This window comes from Gorilla gorilla, chromosome 17, assembly GCF_029281585.2.
Source record: "Gorilla gorilla gorilla isolate KB3781 chromosome 17, NHGRI_mGorGor1-v2.1_pri, whole genome shotgun sequence".
Lineage (NCBI taxonomy): Eukaryota > Metazoa > Chordata > Mammalia > Primates > Hominidae > Gorilla > Gorilla gorilla.
Window position 1 is genome coordinate 60,255,856 of NC_073241.2, and position 19,380 is coordinate 60,275,235.

The window sequence follows — 19,380 nt, forward strand, 5'->3', positions numbered from 1 at the left end:
TATTAATGAGACTCAGTTTTACTTCATGCTTTGTGTAAGTAAGCAAGTCAATCTATCCTCCAGTTATTCTGTTATTTCAGAGTTTATAAATCATTATTTTTTATTAAATACCATTAACTTTGGTGAGGCTCCACAGTCTACTGATTTCTGGAGAAGTATTGGGCAAACTGAAATAAAATGGAGCTCCATGGACAGGTTCATCGGGATCAACAGCTAAAATGTCGGTATACCCCATTTTTGGTTTGCAAATGACTACATATTCTTGAAGTATTTCTGGTGGATTATCATTTACATCTTCAATGTTCACAGCAAGTGTTCCAGTACATGATCTATCATCTAAGGAGAGAGGAATAAGGTTTAGTGTTATTTTAAAATTCTTTCATAGTTTCTTAAAGAATAAAAAGTCAATTATATTCTATGTATGATCTGTTTTTAAATAAACTGATTATTAAAGGAAATGATACATAAATAAGAACATAGACGGATAAATAGAATCTGCAGCTAATCTGAAATGACTATTGCTACTGATAATATCAGATACAACTGTCAATAAATCTTTTACCAGAATTACTACCAAATAAAAATAAATGTCTGAATTTCAATCTCTATTTTTGGGGGTTCCAGGTGCCACATGTTAGTAAGCAGTAAAGTGGTTACAGATAAGATTTCTAATCCCAGTATACATTCAAACCACTAGGAAGATTTTTTTAAAATATAAGATTCCTAGGCTCCACAACCAGATATTCTGATTCAGTTAGTCTAACAAAGTATCTACAGATTAATATTTTTATTTTAATATGAAGACAAGGTTGAAAAACTCTAGGTTACTTTAAGGAACAGAATTCAAGAAAAGGATCATTTTGACCTAATATTCAGCTGAACTATATAAAAGCTCAATTTAAAGTGACACAAACGGATGTGGAAGAGTCTGATGAGACCATTTTATCTAGTTTTAGATTTCAGTTTTATTTTTGTCCTCTAGCATAGAAATACATAAGAATTTAAGGTCCTGCCCTATTGGGGATATAAAGATAAATAAAACACGGCTTCTTGTCACCAAACAGTTTCGCCTTGTTAGATAATTAAGAGAGACAGAAAGAGTCTTTAAAGTAATTTCAAAGAATTCCATATACTTACCACCAAAATAAATTTGCATAAGAATAATTACATTTTATTCTCTAATTCCTTTATAGAATACCAGATTAAAACTTTTTTTTTTACCTTTGTCTATTGCCAGGACTGTAATATTATACAACTCATTTTTGGGAGTTTCGACCTCCCTATCCAGGATTTTGGAAGTTATGATTGACCCTGAAATTTCATCAATGGTGATCCAACCTTTAGGATCATGCAATTTTTTGTACCTGTCAATAAAAAAAAAATAGTCTTTAGCATCAGAAAATGTTTTCAAATAAGTTACTATCTCAATGATTACAAATACATTATTAGTATGTGGTTATAGATTTATTTTTACCTTAAACCATTGCCATTTCTATTTTCGGGGTCATATGCCTTATAGCCGTTGATCTTTGACCCCACTGCTAAGTTTTCTTTAATCCGCACATATTGGGCTGCAGGAGTGCATTCAGGCCCCTCATCCAGATCCCTCACATGAACTGTAACCAAGGCTCTGTTCAAGGCTGTCACTCTGGGAATATCTCTAGCAAATGGCGCTTCATTGTTTACTCCAATTTCCAGGTTCACTTGACGGTTTTCTTCATAATTCAGTGGCTTTAAAAATAAAGTCCATGTATATCAGTGTCAGTGTAAAATACATTCGGCATTTCAAATGGCAAGTGAACATTTGTCATTCTGACCAGTGCTGCATAAATTCTATGTTCACATTTTGTTAATACTGACTTTTATCCCTTGCTAAAAAGAGAGTGGATCCCGTGCTAAGCCTCTACCAAGAACGGTCCAACAACTTCTGCAGGTAGTTTCATAGAGTTGGACAAATGAAACTCCTGACATATTTTTATATTTCACTCTTACTAAGGAAAATTACTCTGATTCAAAAAGTAATGCAAACAGATGGCAGTATTCTTATGGTCCTGCTTGGAGCACTGTCTAACAGGCTAGGCTAAGGGTCATCTGAGTATGGGAAGGTGTCTTTATTTGGCCTATCAGTTACTACTGACTATGGCCCAGGCATTTTATAACTCTTGTAAAGTTTGATGTTGACTTTCACAAAACCAAAAGGTGCAATTATTTCATTTTCTGTCTCATAGAAAAGATATCCCCAATATTTTATTTTATTTTTGAGACAGAGTCTTGCCTCATTCTGTCACCCAGGCTGGAGAGCAGTGGCGCAATCTTGGCTCACTGCAACCTCTGCCTCTTTGGTTCAAGCGATTCTCCTGCCTCAGCCTCCCATGTAGCTGGGACTACAGGCACGTGCCACCGTACTCAGCTAATTTTTGTATTTTTTTCTTTAGTAAAGATGGGGTTCTGCCATCTTAGTCAGGCTGGTCTCGAACTCCTGAACTCAGGTGATCCACCTCCCTTGGCATCCCAAAATGCTGGGATTACAGGTGAACCACCATGCCCGGCCCCAAATGTGTGTTTTAATTGCCCTCTAAGGCATCTAACTGAGCCATCTAATTGCTGCTTTTCTTTTATCAAAATCCATCCAGAGTCTCATTTCTTCTTAGGAATCAACTTGTCTTTTTGCTGGTTCCTTCATGAATGAGTTAAAACCTTTATCCATCCATGCCCACTACCTATTTTTATGAAAATTACATTTTTGAAAACTTGAGAATTATACTTTGGCATTGTCTATAATTTATCCAATGAAACGTTTACAGTGGATACACAGAGGAGTAAGGGAAATACTATGTGATTGATTTTAATTATCATTGAATCTAAGGCACTACTCTAACAGTGAAAATAAACTCACTAAATCCTCATGACATTATGAAGTAAGTATTATTGGCCTCATCCTCATTTTACAGAGCAGAAAACGGGAAAAGGAGATAAACTGATTTTTTTTTAAGACCAAAAGATAATCATTTGAGCTTGAATTTGAAGCCAGGTAGTCTGACCTGAGTCCATTTCCTTAGCCTAGGCTATAATCCCTCTGCTATCGTGTGCTGCTTAATTGGCTCACTGATCTCTAAAAAATTTCCAAATCAATCTTTGACTAAAATTCAGTTTTAGATAACAAATCAAGTAAAACCCATAAAACATTATGTTACACTGTACTATAAAGTTGAAGCACTTTTTCTTCAATTTCTCTTTCTGCTTATCAAAACAATCACTGGCTAAACATTGAACAAAATCAAAACTGGTGAATAAAATTATTTTAAATCTTTCTCCACACCTTAAAAGAGTAAGAACTTAGTTCTTAAAAGAGTAAGAACTAATATCACGAGTCCACTAAAAAGTCAAGAAAGTTTCTGAATCTTAGAATCTACAAAATGTACGTAAAACCTTTTTTTATTTTGTATGTATATCCCAGAAACTGGAGAGTCAAGGAAAAAAATATTAATATCTGTTCATTTGATGCTGATGAATACTGCTTCACACATTTCATGTGCTGGTGTGATCACACAGAGAGTAAGAGCAACTGCTGGCAATGAGAAACGGATGGAAATTTAGAGAACAGCTGCTGCACTGGAGGAGGTGCAACTATTCAATCCAGAAACACTCGCTGAAGCCTTGGAGTTTCTTTGTCCCATTTTTCGAGGCTTAAGATGGATATTGTCTTAGTAGCTTAAAACTCTCCAAAATTAAAAATCTGGTGAGATGAAATCCTAAAGATTAATGGGATTAGTTAATCTCATTAATTAATAGGAAAGCATGTAAATTCTCTTCCACCTCAGGGTACGTTTTTGTTTTGCCACTTAAAAAAAGTGCTTAAAAATATCCCACATCTGCACTGAGACGTTAACAACTCCCTAGAAAATGTATAGTTGTGGAAATGGAGCTGAGGACTCTCCATGTTGAGAAGGACCAAGAATAATACTATCCTCACTCAAGCCCATATGCATCACTGCTGCTGCTCAAATGGACAGAAGCCACTGAGATGGAATGAGTTTACCCAGAACTCAGCAAAAGGCTGTATCACTCATGCTTTGTGGTTACAGAAAAGTTATCTATTTTGGAACATTATAACACTAGTCTCAAGGACATAGCATAACTTTTTAAAATAAAATAATAATATCCCACAGTTTACCAAGTGCTGTTACGTTCAATATTATATTTGAAGAGCTATTAGGGAGGCAGAAAGAAGTATTGTTCCCATTTTACAGATAACACAGAGGCCAACTTTCCAAGATCACACCGCTGTGGAAAACAATTTAACATAGTGCTTGACAGAGTATAGTTAGAGTCAAAGAGCTAGGTTCAAATTCTGTCTACACTACATCCTAGCTGTGTGGCATTGGGAAAGTTATTTAGTCTCTTTAACTCTTCTCTTCTGTGAAATTGTTGTAAGAATGACATTTAACACTACAGCATAAAATAAGGCTTTACACTAAATTCTGAGTAATCTCTCAAGCTGTCACAGAGGCAAATGAAGGGAATAAATGCTGTATGTTTTTTTTAACAGCCAATATATTGCAATAAAAGGAGACGCTAACTAGTAAGACAATGTTTGCAAGCTTTATTCAGCTAAAAGAAGTATACCAGAGCAATTCTTGGTTTGGCCTACTGATTACTTAACTCTTTTGAGGTATAAAGGAATGAATAACGTGCACTCTTTTCCTGGATATAATTCTGACTAGCAAGGAAGAACCAGGGCATTGGAAGAGGAGGATTCCTTTAGCGTTAACAACATAGTGATGTCATTCTTTAATCAGCACTCAAAAGGTTAGTCATCATTAGGTACACAGCCTACATGACAGAAACATGGATTTTGAACACCCTGATTATACAGTGTTTGATTTTCAAATAAAAGATGACTCACTGAGATTAAAAAGTACTTAAAGATGCCAGGCACGGTGGCTCACGTCTGTAATCCTAGCACTTTGGGAGGCCAAGGCGGGCGGATTGCCTGAGCTCAGGAGTTCGAGACCAGCCTGGGCAACACGGTGAAACCCCATCTCTACTAAAATACAAAAAATTAGCCGGGCATGGAGGCATGCGCCTGTAGTCCCAGCTGCTTGGGAGGCTGAGGCAGGAGAATTGTGACAGCAAATTCCAAAAAAAAAAAAAAAAAGTACTTAAAAGTACTCCATCTCCAAAAAAAAAAAAAAAAATTACTTAAAGACATGATTTAACCACACAATCACAACTTTTTCCCAAGGAAAAGAATAAGATACTTTCAAAGACTAGCATGGCTATCAAAGGAGCCCTGTGATAATTCAGCTTTTCTAAGGGTTTGGATAAAATATGAAAAGGATAACACGACATGGCAAAAGCAAATTTTATTAATCAAAATGTTAGCAAGCAGTATGAATGACTCAAAGGAAAAGAGAAGGTACGATTAGCAAAGGAGCTAGTAATGTCAGAAGAAGAATATAATTTAAAAAGTAAACTCCCAAAAGTAGAAATGAATTAAGATTCCAAGAAGAGACGATCCTCTTGTGCAAATGAAGTAATAGCTGTATCAAGCTAAGTAACTCAAGTATGGAAAAGAGGTGACATAAGGGAAGCAAGGATACCAAGCCAGAAAGAGAACAGCTCAGGGATTATGAATAAGAGCTCCCCACCAGAGAGATCTGGGTTTGTATCTTGGCTGTATGAACAGAGTTATCTCTCCTAGATAGTCTGGACATTCAACACCTGACTGTGGGGTACAAATCACCTATCCTAGCTGTATGGACTGCAGCATGTTATTTCTCTTTGATTCAGTCTACTCATCTGGAAATGAGAAGAATTAGAATAACAACCACATGGGCTTGTTTTGGAAAGATAAATAAATCTTTTAATTCAATGTTTTTGGGGAGTTTTATGGGACACAGTTTCAGAGATGGAAAAAAGAAGGAAATAAATTATTTTTATGAAGCAAGCATAAAATTGATAGTAAAAACTTAATAGCAATTATACAAAAGGAAAAACTATGGTAAATCCTTTTTGTGGATATGGATGTAAATCCTAGACAGAAATTAGACAAAACAGCTGAAAAAAATGAAATTACAATCTTGGCTATGACTTATGAGAAAAATGCTAATTCTCTCCTACTCTTTCTATGAAATTAATATAATTGTAAAAACATCAAAAGAGATATTTTTAAACTTAGGAGCTGATTTGAAAGTTCACATGGAAGAAAAAACAAGGAAGATATTCATAAGAAAAAAATCCACAAAGGAAGATCACTGGGTAAGAGTGGCGTGGAACACTGCAAATACTAAAACGCATATTATACATTTGATATTCTTAAATAGCTAGCAATAATACAGCAGCATATAGATGCTAATTAATAAACAATAAACTAACGGTACAAAAGAGAATGGCAATAACAAACTCAAATATACATGTATCTTATTTTATGACAAAGAAAATATGTCAAAACATGAATTGTATTGGAACAGATAGAAAAACTAAAATTCGATTCATATCACAATTGTTCTAGGATAAATTTCATACAGATCAAAAATTTAACTGGATTGATAGATAACTAAACAATAATAATGTAGAAGATTTCAGATAAAATGCTTTCATAATGTCAATACCATGACAATGACACAAATCTCACAACCACAGAAGCCTCTGATAAATTGTGACCTTGAACAAGCAAGCCCTGCCAACAAAACAAATCCTGGAGGTCCAAAACCAACACAAGCAAACTTACAAAACAATAAAAATTGGTAAAAATATTTGCAAAAATATTTCCTTCCATAAAACTCTTATAAATAAATAGTTAATAGATAAGAAGAGCAAAACATAGAAAGTGGCTAAAAGGACTAGTGAGCTTGAAGATATAAAATATATTCAATGGCATCTTCATATAAAAGGAATGCTCAGCTACACTGAAACACCATTTTTTTGCTATTCAACTGATAAGTATCAAAACTTGATAATATAATTGACAATTATTTTACAACAGGCATGTGTGTACATTTCTGATGAGCATGTCAACATGCACCACCTTTCTGGAGGACAATCAGGCAATAAAGCAACCACAGAAAAAAATAGCCATGTCCTTCACTAAGCAATTCCATTTCTAGAAATTTATCCTACATTTAAATTGTAGTATATTCATTGCAGTATATTTTGAAATAATAAAAAAATTAGAATTTCCATTGGTATGGCCTACATTTCCATTTATAATGAACTAGTTAAATAATAATTTACATTCATATGATGGATATTTTACTGCAATGTCTAAAATAGATAGCTGTAAAAAATGGCAAAACTATTTACATACTGATATGTAATGACTTCAGGGAAAAGTTGTTGAATGAAGAAAAGCACAGAATAAGGAATACAGAATATCCATAGGTCTGGTCTAAACTTCCATAGATATGGAACTGGTTAAAAAAATGTGGTATGTCCATACCATACCATGAAATATTACCAATGTATATGTAATGAACTCAAGAGATATGTTAATTGAAGTAAAATGTATTTGTTTTTAAAAAAGAAACATAAGATTACTTAAACATGTTTGTGTACATATAAAATACCTTTTGAATAATACACAGGAAACAGGTGGCATGTATTAATTCTTCCAAGCAGAGCTGAGTGGCTGACAGACCAAGTAAAAGTGAGACGTTTTACACCATGCTTTTTGTTCCTTTTGAACTTTGAATTTTTGTTTCTTTTGAACTTTGAACTAATGAACTGCTTACTGAAAATTTTAAAATTACTGGCTTTATTGTTAAATAAATGTAATAAAGAATCTATTGACATTTAAAGCAATTAAATGAGATGCTACAGGTTAAGCACTTGGCAAAGTGGCATTTAGTAAATAATAAATGTTAGCCATTTTCATAAATTTGTGTTTAATATGAAGTATGAATTTGAGAATATAATTAGATTTCATGACAAGGGGCTGCAGATATAATATATTCTGTGACGTATTGAATACAAACTTCCTTGTGGGCTTAATGAGGCATGGCATGCAGTAATGGAAAGATAATTAATTTGGGAACAAGATAGACCAGGTTTGTATTCCAGGGTGGATCGTTAATATATGCTTGACTTTGAGGAAGTTATTTACCTTCATCAGCCTTAGGTGGTGGTTGTGTTTTCGGGGTTTGCCTTTTTAAAAAATCAATGTAAAATAGGGATAATAACACCTTGTCATATAGGGGATATGAAAACTATGTACAACTTATGTGAAGTGCCTAGCATTTTCTGTGACATAAAAGGAACTTGATTCATGGTAACTACTTTTAAAATTCTAAAAATATTAAAAGTATTTCCTTCATGTAGAAACTAGGATGTAATATCAAATATAAGGGCAACTATCTAATGTTTTAAAATAATGGAAATAAATGTATATAAATGTATTGGGGAAATTTTTGATACTCTCCAGATGTGAAATTAGGTTAATCTGAACCAAAAACAAAGCAGTAAAATATTATTATCTAACTGCTCCCCATTCTGGAGAATCCTGGAGTGCTACTCAGAAATGAAACAAATGCGTATCAGTCACGTGAAATGAGAAATATTCTATGATATAGGTTATAACTTCCAATCACCTTCGGAAATGTTTTTCTTTATACCTCTATGGTCAGAACTCCTTGGACAAAAAAACATACAAAAGAACATTGAGTACATATACTCATTGATTAGGCCTTTTTAAAAAGTAGAGTATATTCTTTTGAAAAAGTTTGCTAGAGATCATTTTGTATTGGTCAAAAAACTTACAAATAGAAATGTAATTCCTAGTGGTATTTAAATTTTATATCCTCTAAACAAGACAAAACCTCTGATATTAAATAATAACAATAATGATAGAGTTTCTCCACATGGATCTTGAATAATGGCCTTGAGAGAGACTGGAGAAGCTGCCTTCTGACCAAGGAGCAGATAGACACCACACCAAAAGGTCTGAGCTTGGCTCTCTGACAGAAGCTACTGTAGTTATATCATCTGCCCTTCCCAAATCTTAAACTATTCCTTTGACTTATTTGCAGGAGAAACCAAGGCTTGGTGGGGGTGAGGTCGGAGATCAGCAGGACTTGTTTTCTGAGCATCAGTCATGACCCTGCTGATTAAAACAGAATCTCATCGAAACAGTATGCAGTCAAGAAACCAGCCACAATCAGTTAAACCAAGAAGATGAGGACAGAGATCTCTAGTTGACCTCAATGCTCACTATATGCTAATTATAATGCATTAGCATGCTAAAAGACATTCCCACCAGCGCCATGATGGTTTACAAATGCCACGGTAATGCCCAGAAGTTACCTGATATGATCTAAAAGGGGAGAAACCCTCAGTTCCAGGAACTCCTGCCAGTTTTCCAGAAAATGCATGAATAACCCACCCCTTATTTAGCATATAATTAATGAGTAGTTATAAATACAGCTAGCCAGCAATCCACAATTGCTACTCTGCCTAGGGAGTAGCCCTGCTCTGTCTGTGAAGCCACCATTTTCCTTTGTCTGTTGCTCTAATAAGCTTGCTTTGCTTTCACTTTACTCTACTGTCTTGCTCTTGAATTCTTTTCCAGGTGAAGCCAGGAACCCTCTGGGCTGAGCCCCAATTTTGGGATTTGACTGCATCAGGAGGAAGAGGGGAGAAGGGTATCCAGGAGAACATTTAACAGAACATCTGTTGCAATCACACCAATTCGAAACATATGCCTGTACTACCTAAGTGTTCAGCCTTGGAAAGTGTATGAGATATACGGTAGCCCTTTTCAGAACAATTATACACCACAGCCCCTCAGCCAGTTCCCATGTGTGCTGATAGATTCACATCTCAAGACTCAAAGATTTGGCTCTTCAGATTCAGGGTTCCCTCTAAAACCAGAGGGCTCCCTCAGCAAACAGCAGGCACAGCCCAATCCAGAAGTGTGGTGAATTTAAGGATCCCTGGGTGAAACCTTCATTCAGTGGGGCCTGGGTACTGAGAAGGGATGTGAGGGGTAAATACCCCAAGTATCCATTTTTGAGGGGATAATTATGAGGCAAGTTCTACATGGTTTCTTGTGTGGATGAACACCAAAGATGACTAGCTCAATAATGCAGACTGGATTGGCTTTTCCTCCTTCCCTGTCTTATTTCCCCATTTTAACATTCGCATCTTGGGACCCACTTCCTAAATATGTTCCCATGTTCAGGTCTTTGTCTTGCATTCTGCTTTCTGGAGAGTCCAAATAAAGACTAGATTGATTTGGACTAATAAAAAACAAAAGCAATCAGTGGTATTTTCTTATTTCCTTTCCTATTACTCTCAACTATAAAGCATAGTGGTTTTTTTTTAAGTACTTGGTTTTTAGTATTCAATTTGAGCAGATCATATTATAGAAAAATAAAATAGGGAGACTTGATGTCAAGAGTCTATATTTGACTCTTCACATCTGGACAGAACTTGCCAAGTCTTAGTATATGAGCCTTGGAAATTTTTACGGAGGAAATAACTGCAAATAGAGGTGTTTGTGTACCAAAGATGCCACTTTACTATTTTTGGCAGATAAGCCTCTTTCACTCAATAAATGACCTCTATTCTTGTCCACAGGACAATATTAATTTTTGTTTTGTTCTGGGCTAGAAGTATAAAACCAATGATCCTTTTCAAACAGATCCCTTCCTACCCTCATAACCTGGATCCTAGAATGTACCAGCACAACCAAATATACAACATACTGAACAAAAAATAAGTTCATTCATTGCTGTCTGAGATAATACTAAATTTCATTGTGAATATCACCTTTAAAAGGATCAGATACAACCAGGCATATATTATAGAGAAAATGAGAAGAATATGGGTTTGTATGTCACATCATGTAAGAATTAAGAAATTGAGAATATTTATCTTACAGAAAGTAAGTCTCAAATGAACATAGCAGCCTTTTCAAAAGAATTATAGCTGTTCTGAATAGCATTAGAGGAAGAATCAGAACCAAACATATGAGTTATAGAAAAAATAACCTGGACACAGTAGAAGTAAGAACTTCTGAGAACCAAAGCATTTCAAATGTGGGATAAGTGACCAATGGAGCTATGGAGATCCTTATAAATGAGAATGTTCAAGCAGAAGCTAGGTGACTAGCAATCAGCAATAAAGTTACAGAAGACACACAGGCATGAGATTGGAATAGTGGTTTAAATAGATTTTAAATTCTCTTCCAACTTGTAGAGTCTATGGTATGAAACTATTTAGTTGATTAAATTATTAGTTAACTAAAACCTGTTAATTTGCTAAGTTGTCAATTATACATTACTGTACCTTTACAACACAAAGAACACCTTCATTAGTTTCTTTGTCTGTGCTGATTTTGAAATGTCCATTTTCATTTCCCTTTAAAATGGTAAAATTGACTCTCCAATTGGCAGTGTTAATTAAATCCTTATCTTCTATAGGTATTCGTAAGATTTCCACATTGAATGCATTTTCCTCTACAAATGCCTCATACTGAAACAGAAAGAAGTCATTGAAAATTGAAATTTTATTTTATAGACAACTTTAAAAAAAAGTTTCTTCCATTCCAATACTTACCATTATAATTTTATATAGATTATTTTAAAACTATGAATCGTAAACACTATTGTTTCATTAAGGGTTATCTTTTAAATAAAAGAAAAGTTTCATTACAAATGAAGACTCATGTTACTGGCCTTTGACAGAAGGGAGATGATAGAAACACTAATATGAATAAATAAAATAAATTTACATATCGTTTGTTTAAACTTTAATTTTATTCATAAAATACATATACGTCAAAGTATGATACTTCATGAAGTATTAATTTTATTAATTCAGTTTAAATAAAAAATGATAGCAGATAAGACAGAGGCAGATTTTGATGTTATATACTTACAGCATTTTGTCTGAAAGTGGGTGCATTATCATTTGAATCTGTTACTGTTATGATACAAGTTGATGTGCCTATCAATCCAAAAAACTGGCCATCCATGTCTTGTACTTTCATTATCAATGAGTACTTGTCTACAACCTGAAAACAAAGCAAATATTTAACTAGTCTTGAAAAATTTTTGGTAGATTTAGAAATGAAACCTAAATTGCACACTCACTCACTCACATACACACACATCTGTGTGTGTCCGTGCTTTTACCTGATTTCCATATTTGCACAGACTCTAGGAATTTGGTAGACAAGGATAAAGCTGAAGAGGCAGGCAGAGATTAAATTACAAACACCTGTACCCAGAAATTATGCTTTAAGTAACAGGTAATAGCGAAAAGGTTTTTGGAAGTCATAGGGGCAGGACAAAATAAGAATATATGAGTTTTGTTTTGTTTTGTTTTGTTTTGTTTTGAGATGGAGTCTCGTACCTTCACCCAGGCTGGTGTGCAGTGGCACGATCTTGGCTCACTGCAACCTCCGCCTCCTGAGTTCAAATGATTCTCCTGCCTCAGCCTCCCTAGTAGCTGGGATTACAGGTGCCCATCACCACGCCCGGCTAATTTTTTGTATTTCTGTAGAGACGGGGTTTCACCATGTTGGCCAGGCTGGTCTCAAACTCCCGACCTCGTGATTCACCTGCCTCGGCCTCCCAAAGTGCTAGGATTACAGGCATGAGGCACCACACCCAGCCAGAACATTTGAGTTTTAAAAAAATATATCCTTAAGGAAGTTTTGGCATAATTTGGAGAAAGCCAAAAAATCAAAGCAGTTAGTTGAAACTCCCCTGCAGCAATCATCTAAAACAGGTGGCTTAGGCCAGTGCAGTGGCTCACGCCCGTAATCCCAGCACTTTGGGAGGCCAACATAGAAGGATCGCTCAAGGCCAGGAGTTTGAGACAGACCTGGGCAATATAGCAAGACCTCATCTCTACAAAAAAATAAAAATTTAGTTGGGCACGGTGGTATGTGTCCATACTCCCAAGCTACTTGAGAGGCTGAGGCGGATGGACCCTTGAGTGGGAGTTTGAGGTAACAGTGAGTTATGATCATGCCACAGCACTGCAGCCTGAGCGACAGAGCTAGATCTCTTCTCTAAACAACAAACAAATAAATAAATAGGGCAAGTGTCCCAAATCTGAGACAGTAGCAATGAAGACAAAGAGAAAGGATGGCAGGAAATTTACTTGGGAGTTAGAATGGAGTAGGACTTAACAGTAAATTCTATACACAAGTTAAGAGAGAATGATTTTCAGGTGTCCCACTTGGAGAGCTAGGAAGACAGGTGCATCATCAAACAATACAGGAAATGCAGGAGAACAATTCTCGGAGGAAGTAAACACTACTGAGGTTGGCAAAGGGGTAGAAATACTGAGTTTTGTTTTGCATATGTTGAATCTTATGTGCCTAAAGGAAATCTAAGGAGTAAAGTCCAAAAGGCACCTGGATATATGGCCTCATATGTACAGAAGAGATCATGACTAGAAATGTCTATCCAGAAGTCATCAGTATCTAGATTGTGGTTGAAATTATGGCAGGAATCAGATTATTCAATTCAAGAGAGGCTGCAGGATGAGAAGAGCCTTGGATGTAAGGACTTACAGTATTTCTAGCATGGAGGGAATAAGAAGACTATGCAAAGGCCACTAAAAAGGAAAGATCAGAGAAGCAGGAGGAAGACCAGAAATCTAAGGGAAGAGAGAGTTTTAACAAGTATCAGCAATAGACAGGGACTTAAGGTTGCTGTTAGATTTGCGAAAAATGAAATTTTGCACATGGTGTGGTGATGGTGAATTGAAGCCATTAATTTGTGGTACAATCATCTTTGTGACCTTCCTCTTTTATTTTACTGTTCATTAGTCACGCTTTCATTCTTTTATTTTTATTCAATTTTTGTTTCCCTCTATCTCTTCCCTCAGTCTTTATTTTACTTGATCTCCCTTCCATACTGAAAGTCAATATTCTGGTCAGGCGCCATGGCTCATGCCTGTAAATTCCAACACTTTGGGAGGCTGAGGCAGGCTTATTGCTTGAGTGCAGGAGTCGAGACCAGCCTAGGCAGCATGGCAAAATCCTGTCTCCACAAACAATAAAAAAATCAGCCAAGCATGGTGGTGTGTCCTGTAATCCCAGCTACACAGGAGGCTGAGGTGGGAGGATTGTTTGAGCCCAGGAGGTACAGGTTGCAGTGCACCATGTCTGTGCCATTGCACTTCAGCCTGGGCAACAGAGCGAGACCCTCTCTCAAAAAAAGAAAAAAATACAAACAGAGAAAGTAAACCAATATTCCCACCTTAAAACGCTCTTCCTGTATGCTTTAAGAATCCCTGATATTCTTTTTATCTTCCTCTAAATTCACTGTTTTGTTTTGTTTTTTTTATCTCCCATGATTTTTACTTCTCATGTTGTTCCCCTCAACGCTCCATGGTTGTTGCTCACAAAATCTGGTAGATTTTTTTCTTCAACAGGAAAGTAGCAGACCTGGGTTTGATCCTAAAACTGTATCTTACAAGTTGTGGACCCCTAAATTTAATTTTTCTAAACCTCATTTTAAAAAATTTGATGACTAAAACCTGTTAACTTGCAAAGTTTCAATTACTCACTTGATTACTACATCATCCCTACAAACTCCACAGATACAAAAGCACATTCAGACTTTCCCCTTAAAACTTTCCCACTTACTATTATCCTTATGTATTTTATCTATAACATAAAATGCTCCGGCCCCATAAAAAATAAAAACAATGACAATTAAAACGTTTGTACTAGTCCTCAGTACTTTTTATAGATTCCCACCATCTCTCCCTGTTTCTTTGGCACCATATCCCATTGACTTCTTCCTTATAATATATTTTCTAGTCTTATTGACTCTTCTATATAAGGTATTCTAGTTGTAGTGGGAAACATGGAACTATTCCAATAAAGCTATTTTGTCCATATAAAATTGATTCATCTGCCTTAGTCAATAATGCATGATTGCTGACAAAATAGAACAATAAAAACTAAAGATAAGATTCAGTGCAGTAATTTGGCTTGAGCAAGTCAATCAATGTTTCTGTCACATTTCTCCTTTACAGATCGGATATAACACGTGTCTAGTCAAACAAAAATATTCTAAAGGGCAAATAAAATTATGCATTAAGAAGTTCAATATAAAGCGCTAGATACATGACAATATGCTATTACTATCATCCAAAAAAGTGTTTCATATTTTTAATAATCCATCAATTTTATTTCAACTAATCCTTTCCCCACTAAAAGTATATATATCTATAATAATTAAAGTAGAAATCAGGGCATGATCTACACTCATAGAACAAGCAAAACTAATTGTCCTACATGAAAATTGAAACCTTTGCTGAACTGGAACCAACTAGCCACACATAAGAAAAAAAACTTTATAATGAAATTTTTTCTTTTCTCATCCCTTCTAAATGCCAATTGATCTGCATTTCTAGTCCTTATGGCTATTCTAACATAAGGAAATAGAAATAATATAAAAAACAGAAAAAAATGTTAGGAATTCTTTTTGTCTTATGCCTAAAATAAAATTAAACTATTAATCCACAGGATAGCAAGTTATAATAAATGGGGGAGGGAAGCTTAATCCTCAGCGAAATGAAATTCTGTGGAGTGTGTGAGCTACCTCTCTGTCCAAATAATGAGAGACTGTGGTGATTACGCCTGTGCTGGGATGCACAGAAAAGAGCCCAGGCGATCTTGGCGTCTGCTGCAAAATGCTGTATTTCAGGCGCGTATGCATTGTGTCCGGTTCATCTCTGTCTGTGGCACAAACCACCCCCACTGTAGTACCTACACATTAAAAAATAAAACAGCCTTTAATTTACAGAATTGTTAAATATGCTTTCAAAAGTATCGACATTCTTAAAATGTTAACAATGATGGTGGAAACCTAATTTAAAATGTATTTATTACCAGAGTATTATTTTGTCTTTAGGTAGGACTGAAAAGGATAACTTCAAATTTCTCACACAAAGCACTTTGATGCTGAAAATTAAGGTATACTTTTGCTCACAGTTTAACACATTTGATCATAAATCACTAAATAAATTAGTTAAATGGCAATCAAAAATAATTGGAATACATATGTGCACATATTTCAATAACAAACCTAGATGGAGGAATCAACCATGTCTCCTTAATAATCAGATTTTTTAAAAATTGGACTTTTGATTAATAGCTAAATCAAGACTGATTAGGGGTATGCAGTAATAATACAGATGATCAAGTTGACCTTTAGTAGTCCAGCCTCTCCTTTCTATAATCTTTTTGCTACTTCCTGATTTGATTTGTTTTAATAAACCGGTTTAGTGTCACAGCCTTAACTGGTCTGAACCTACTGATAAAATGTGCTTAAAGTACCTTGGGTTAAGCTGGGCATCGAAGTGTTTGTCCTTTTTTTTTCTCTGTTACTATAAAAGAGAACAGACTCCTCAAGAAAGCCTGAAACTAATTACCCCTTTTTGAAAAAGGGAAAGCATACCCCATTGCTAATTAATTAAAGGCAACATAATGTCAATGTAATGTCATAGAATTGTGAGGCTAAAAACATTGTAGGTCATGTAATGTAATGAACTCCTTTTACAAGTAAGAAAACTCAGAGGGACTTCCATGAGTTTCCACAGTGAGTTAGTAACACACCCTACATCAAAAACGATGTTTTCTATGCTTTAGTGGCCATTTTATTATCTGTGTGTATTCCATAACATCATGTTGTAAACCTTCACTATACACAATAAAATTTATTTAAAAAGAAACAAAACTAGGTTTCCTAAACTCCAAACCAATAATTTTTTTAAATTTTTAAAATTGTACCATGTGAGTAATAAAGAGGTTAACATCCATGACATCAAGTTAACAAAGGAAAACATAAAGGGAAAAAGCAGACATAACATTGCAGTGAAGATCTAAGCAACTACTGGAAACTTTAAAAAGCAAATTAGGAAAGTCATCCTTTATGACTGAATCCTCCTTCTTTTAACTTTATTGTGAGTGGTTATTCTCCATATTACAAGTCTCAGAAGCCATCATAAGTGCCACATTTTAAGGGCCAGGTAAACTAAAATACTTCAGTTTTCCACATGTAAGAGCAAGTGTTTAGAATACAGAACATTTGATGTAAGTTTCTCTGAAGTTATTCCGGTATTCATTCTAAATTGGAAGTAGTGAGGTAGTAGTTTTAAAAGAAGATAATATAAATAGGAGCATAAAAAAAATTGGACCCTCAGCGGAAGTCATTTAACACCTTCCTAAATAAAAGCTCAAAAAAAAAAAACTATACCGATTTTAGTTTTATTGTTCATTCCACCCTGCATGTCCTCTCTTGGAATTGAGAATAACGAAAAACCCACATGAGGAAATGAAATAAAATATATAAACTGAATATTACACAAAGCTTGAATAACTGTTAGCTCCCTTTACAGTTAATTAGTATCATATTGACAATGACAGAAACTTCTGTACTATCTGGGTAAGGCACATATTGATTGAAAGTGATGGGATTAAGTGTTTTCTGGCAAGTAGATTCTAGTTCAACGTTATCTCAGGCTGATCTGGCCTTGAGTATAAAAAGCTCTATGTCTTTTAAAATGTACACGGACATATTTAAAATGATTCTTTTGATTCTTAAAAGCAGACTTACCAGGTCTACTACTTTCCAAAACTTCAAAATTATAAATTGCTTCTGTGAAAACAGGGTGGTTGTCATTTTCATCCTCTACCCTGATGGGTAGTGGGAGGGGCAGATCTGCTGAATATCCATCTGCAGTTGACGCATAAGCAATCAACTGCAAAATAGCAAAAAGAAAGTTCCATTAATATCAGATCCCGGCAAGACAGAATAAGATGCTTTATCTACTACCTGCCTTGCAAATCTTTTCAATAATAAACTACTTTGAAGTTTTTTTATCCACTGTGTTTTTAATTATCAAAGCACCAAATGGAGAAACACTTTACTGCAAAGAGCATCCAGTATGTGATGGAAATGGCTATCGCAAATAAAACCTAGGTCAGAGTACAGTGAAGTCGGGGCTGACTCTGTCCACTAGACTGAGGAATTAAATGTGAATATAAATTCTCTCTATAATCGGAAATTTATGCCGGAGAGAACAATTAAACTCACTGCAATAGGAAAAATTCCTACTACATTATCTAAATAAAGCAGCAATTCCCAATTTGTCACTATCAAACCCTGTTATTATTTTACCTAATAGACCACATATTTGTAAGAATTTTTCTGACAAAATACATGTACTAGTTTCCCCATTGCTGAGTAAAGGCAATGTAATGTCAAGTAGAATATATTTTACTGAACATGTGATTACAACACTGAACTGAAAATTTTCTAAGCAAATGCAAAGCATGTCACATGGGGTACATCAGTTATGTTTTTTTACACAGCATCTCTTCCTTCTTTTTTGTAGGAACAGAATCTCTCTTTCCGATAATCATTCCATCAGAATCATGGGAATGACACATGACCTCACAGCATTTACCATATTACACTGAAAATTATCTGAGTTATTTGCTATTGACTATAAGCTCATCTATATCAGAATACTGGCTTATTAGCCCTTATTTGAGTTTGGTCTCCCACTTTCACTTTCTTATGTAGTTCTCAGATGTGATCAAATAATCATCTGTGTGGAAGGAAGACAAAAATGGAAGTAAGAGCAGTATAGATAGAGGATTCTTCCAATCAACTGTAGACATGTCTTGAAGTGAGGAAAAAGTGCCAGCAACCAGTAAGAAAGAGAGAGAGATTATCTCATAAGCAAAACCAACTGTTAGGAAATTTACTGACATGTACATCGAAATACATTGAAATTTATGTTCAAATATTGAACCTCTTTGCTTCATTTCAGGCTTACCTAACAGCAGTTGAGACAAAGAGCTGACCAAGTATTCCAAAATGTTGCATATTCTATTTCCCATTGACTCTAAGATACCCTCTAAGAAGAGAGTGCAAGGAGAGAGGAAAGAGTAGCTGGAGTAAGCATCAGAAGAAACATAGTTTAATAATTTAAAGTCAGGCATATCAATAAAAGTCCTACATCAAAAACATCATATTCTTCACGATCCACAGGCTGAGTGCAAAATAGATTTCCAGTGTCTCTTTCTATATAAAACAAATTTAAAGGTTCTTGATCAACTCCACGTCCACTTATTGAGTAGAAGACAGTATAGTTCTGTGCTGCATCAGATTCAACCTAAAAGTAGAAAAAAAGTATGCAAAAAATTAAAACTAAATTCAGTTACAATATCTTTAAAATGCAGCTGATGTATCTTTTTATTTTAAAGAGATAATTTCAATAGAAAAGGTAGAAAAGAACAATAATAACCATTGTTGGCAAGGGTAAGACAAACAGGGATTCTCATAGGAAGAAGGGAATCCCAATTAGAATGTACCCTAGGAAGAAAACTGACAAAAATTAAAC

At 35.1% G+C, this 19,380-nt stretch overlaps 1 protein-coding gene across 2 annotated transcripts in view; it reads right to left on the reverse strand.

The window, feature by feature from the left end:
* The window catches only part of DSC3 (desmocollin 3), a 52,573-nt gene that overhangs the window by 16,739 nt on the left and 16,454 nt on the right, over window positions 1-19,380 (reverse strand). For both annotated transcript variants that reach the window (XM_031003703.3, XM_031003704.3), the window contains exons 5-12: window positions 18,997-19,152; window positions 17,586-17,730; window positions 15,570-15,736; window positions 11,879-12,013; window positions 11,287-11,472; window positions 1,475-1,731; window positions 1,222-1,364; window positions 112-336 (exon numbers count right to left, since the gene is read on the reverse strand). In XM_031003703.3, the coding sequence (XP_030859563.1) occupies window positions 112-336; window positions 1,222-1,364; window positions 1,475-1,731; window positions 11,287-11,472; window positions 11,879-12,013; window positions 15,570-15,736; window positions 17,586-17,730; window positions 18,997-19,152 (1,414 nt within the window). The remainder of the gene's footprint in view (window positions 1-111; window positions 337-1,221; window positions 1,365-1,474; window positions 1,732-11,286; window positions 11,473-11,878; window positions 12,014-15,569; window positions 15,737-17,585; window positions 17,731-18,996; window positions 19,153-19,380) is intronic.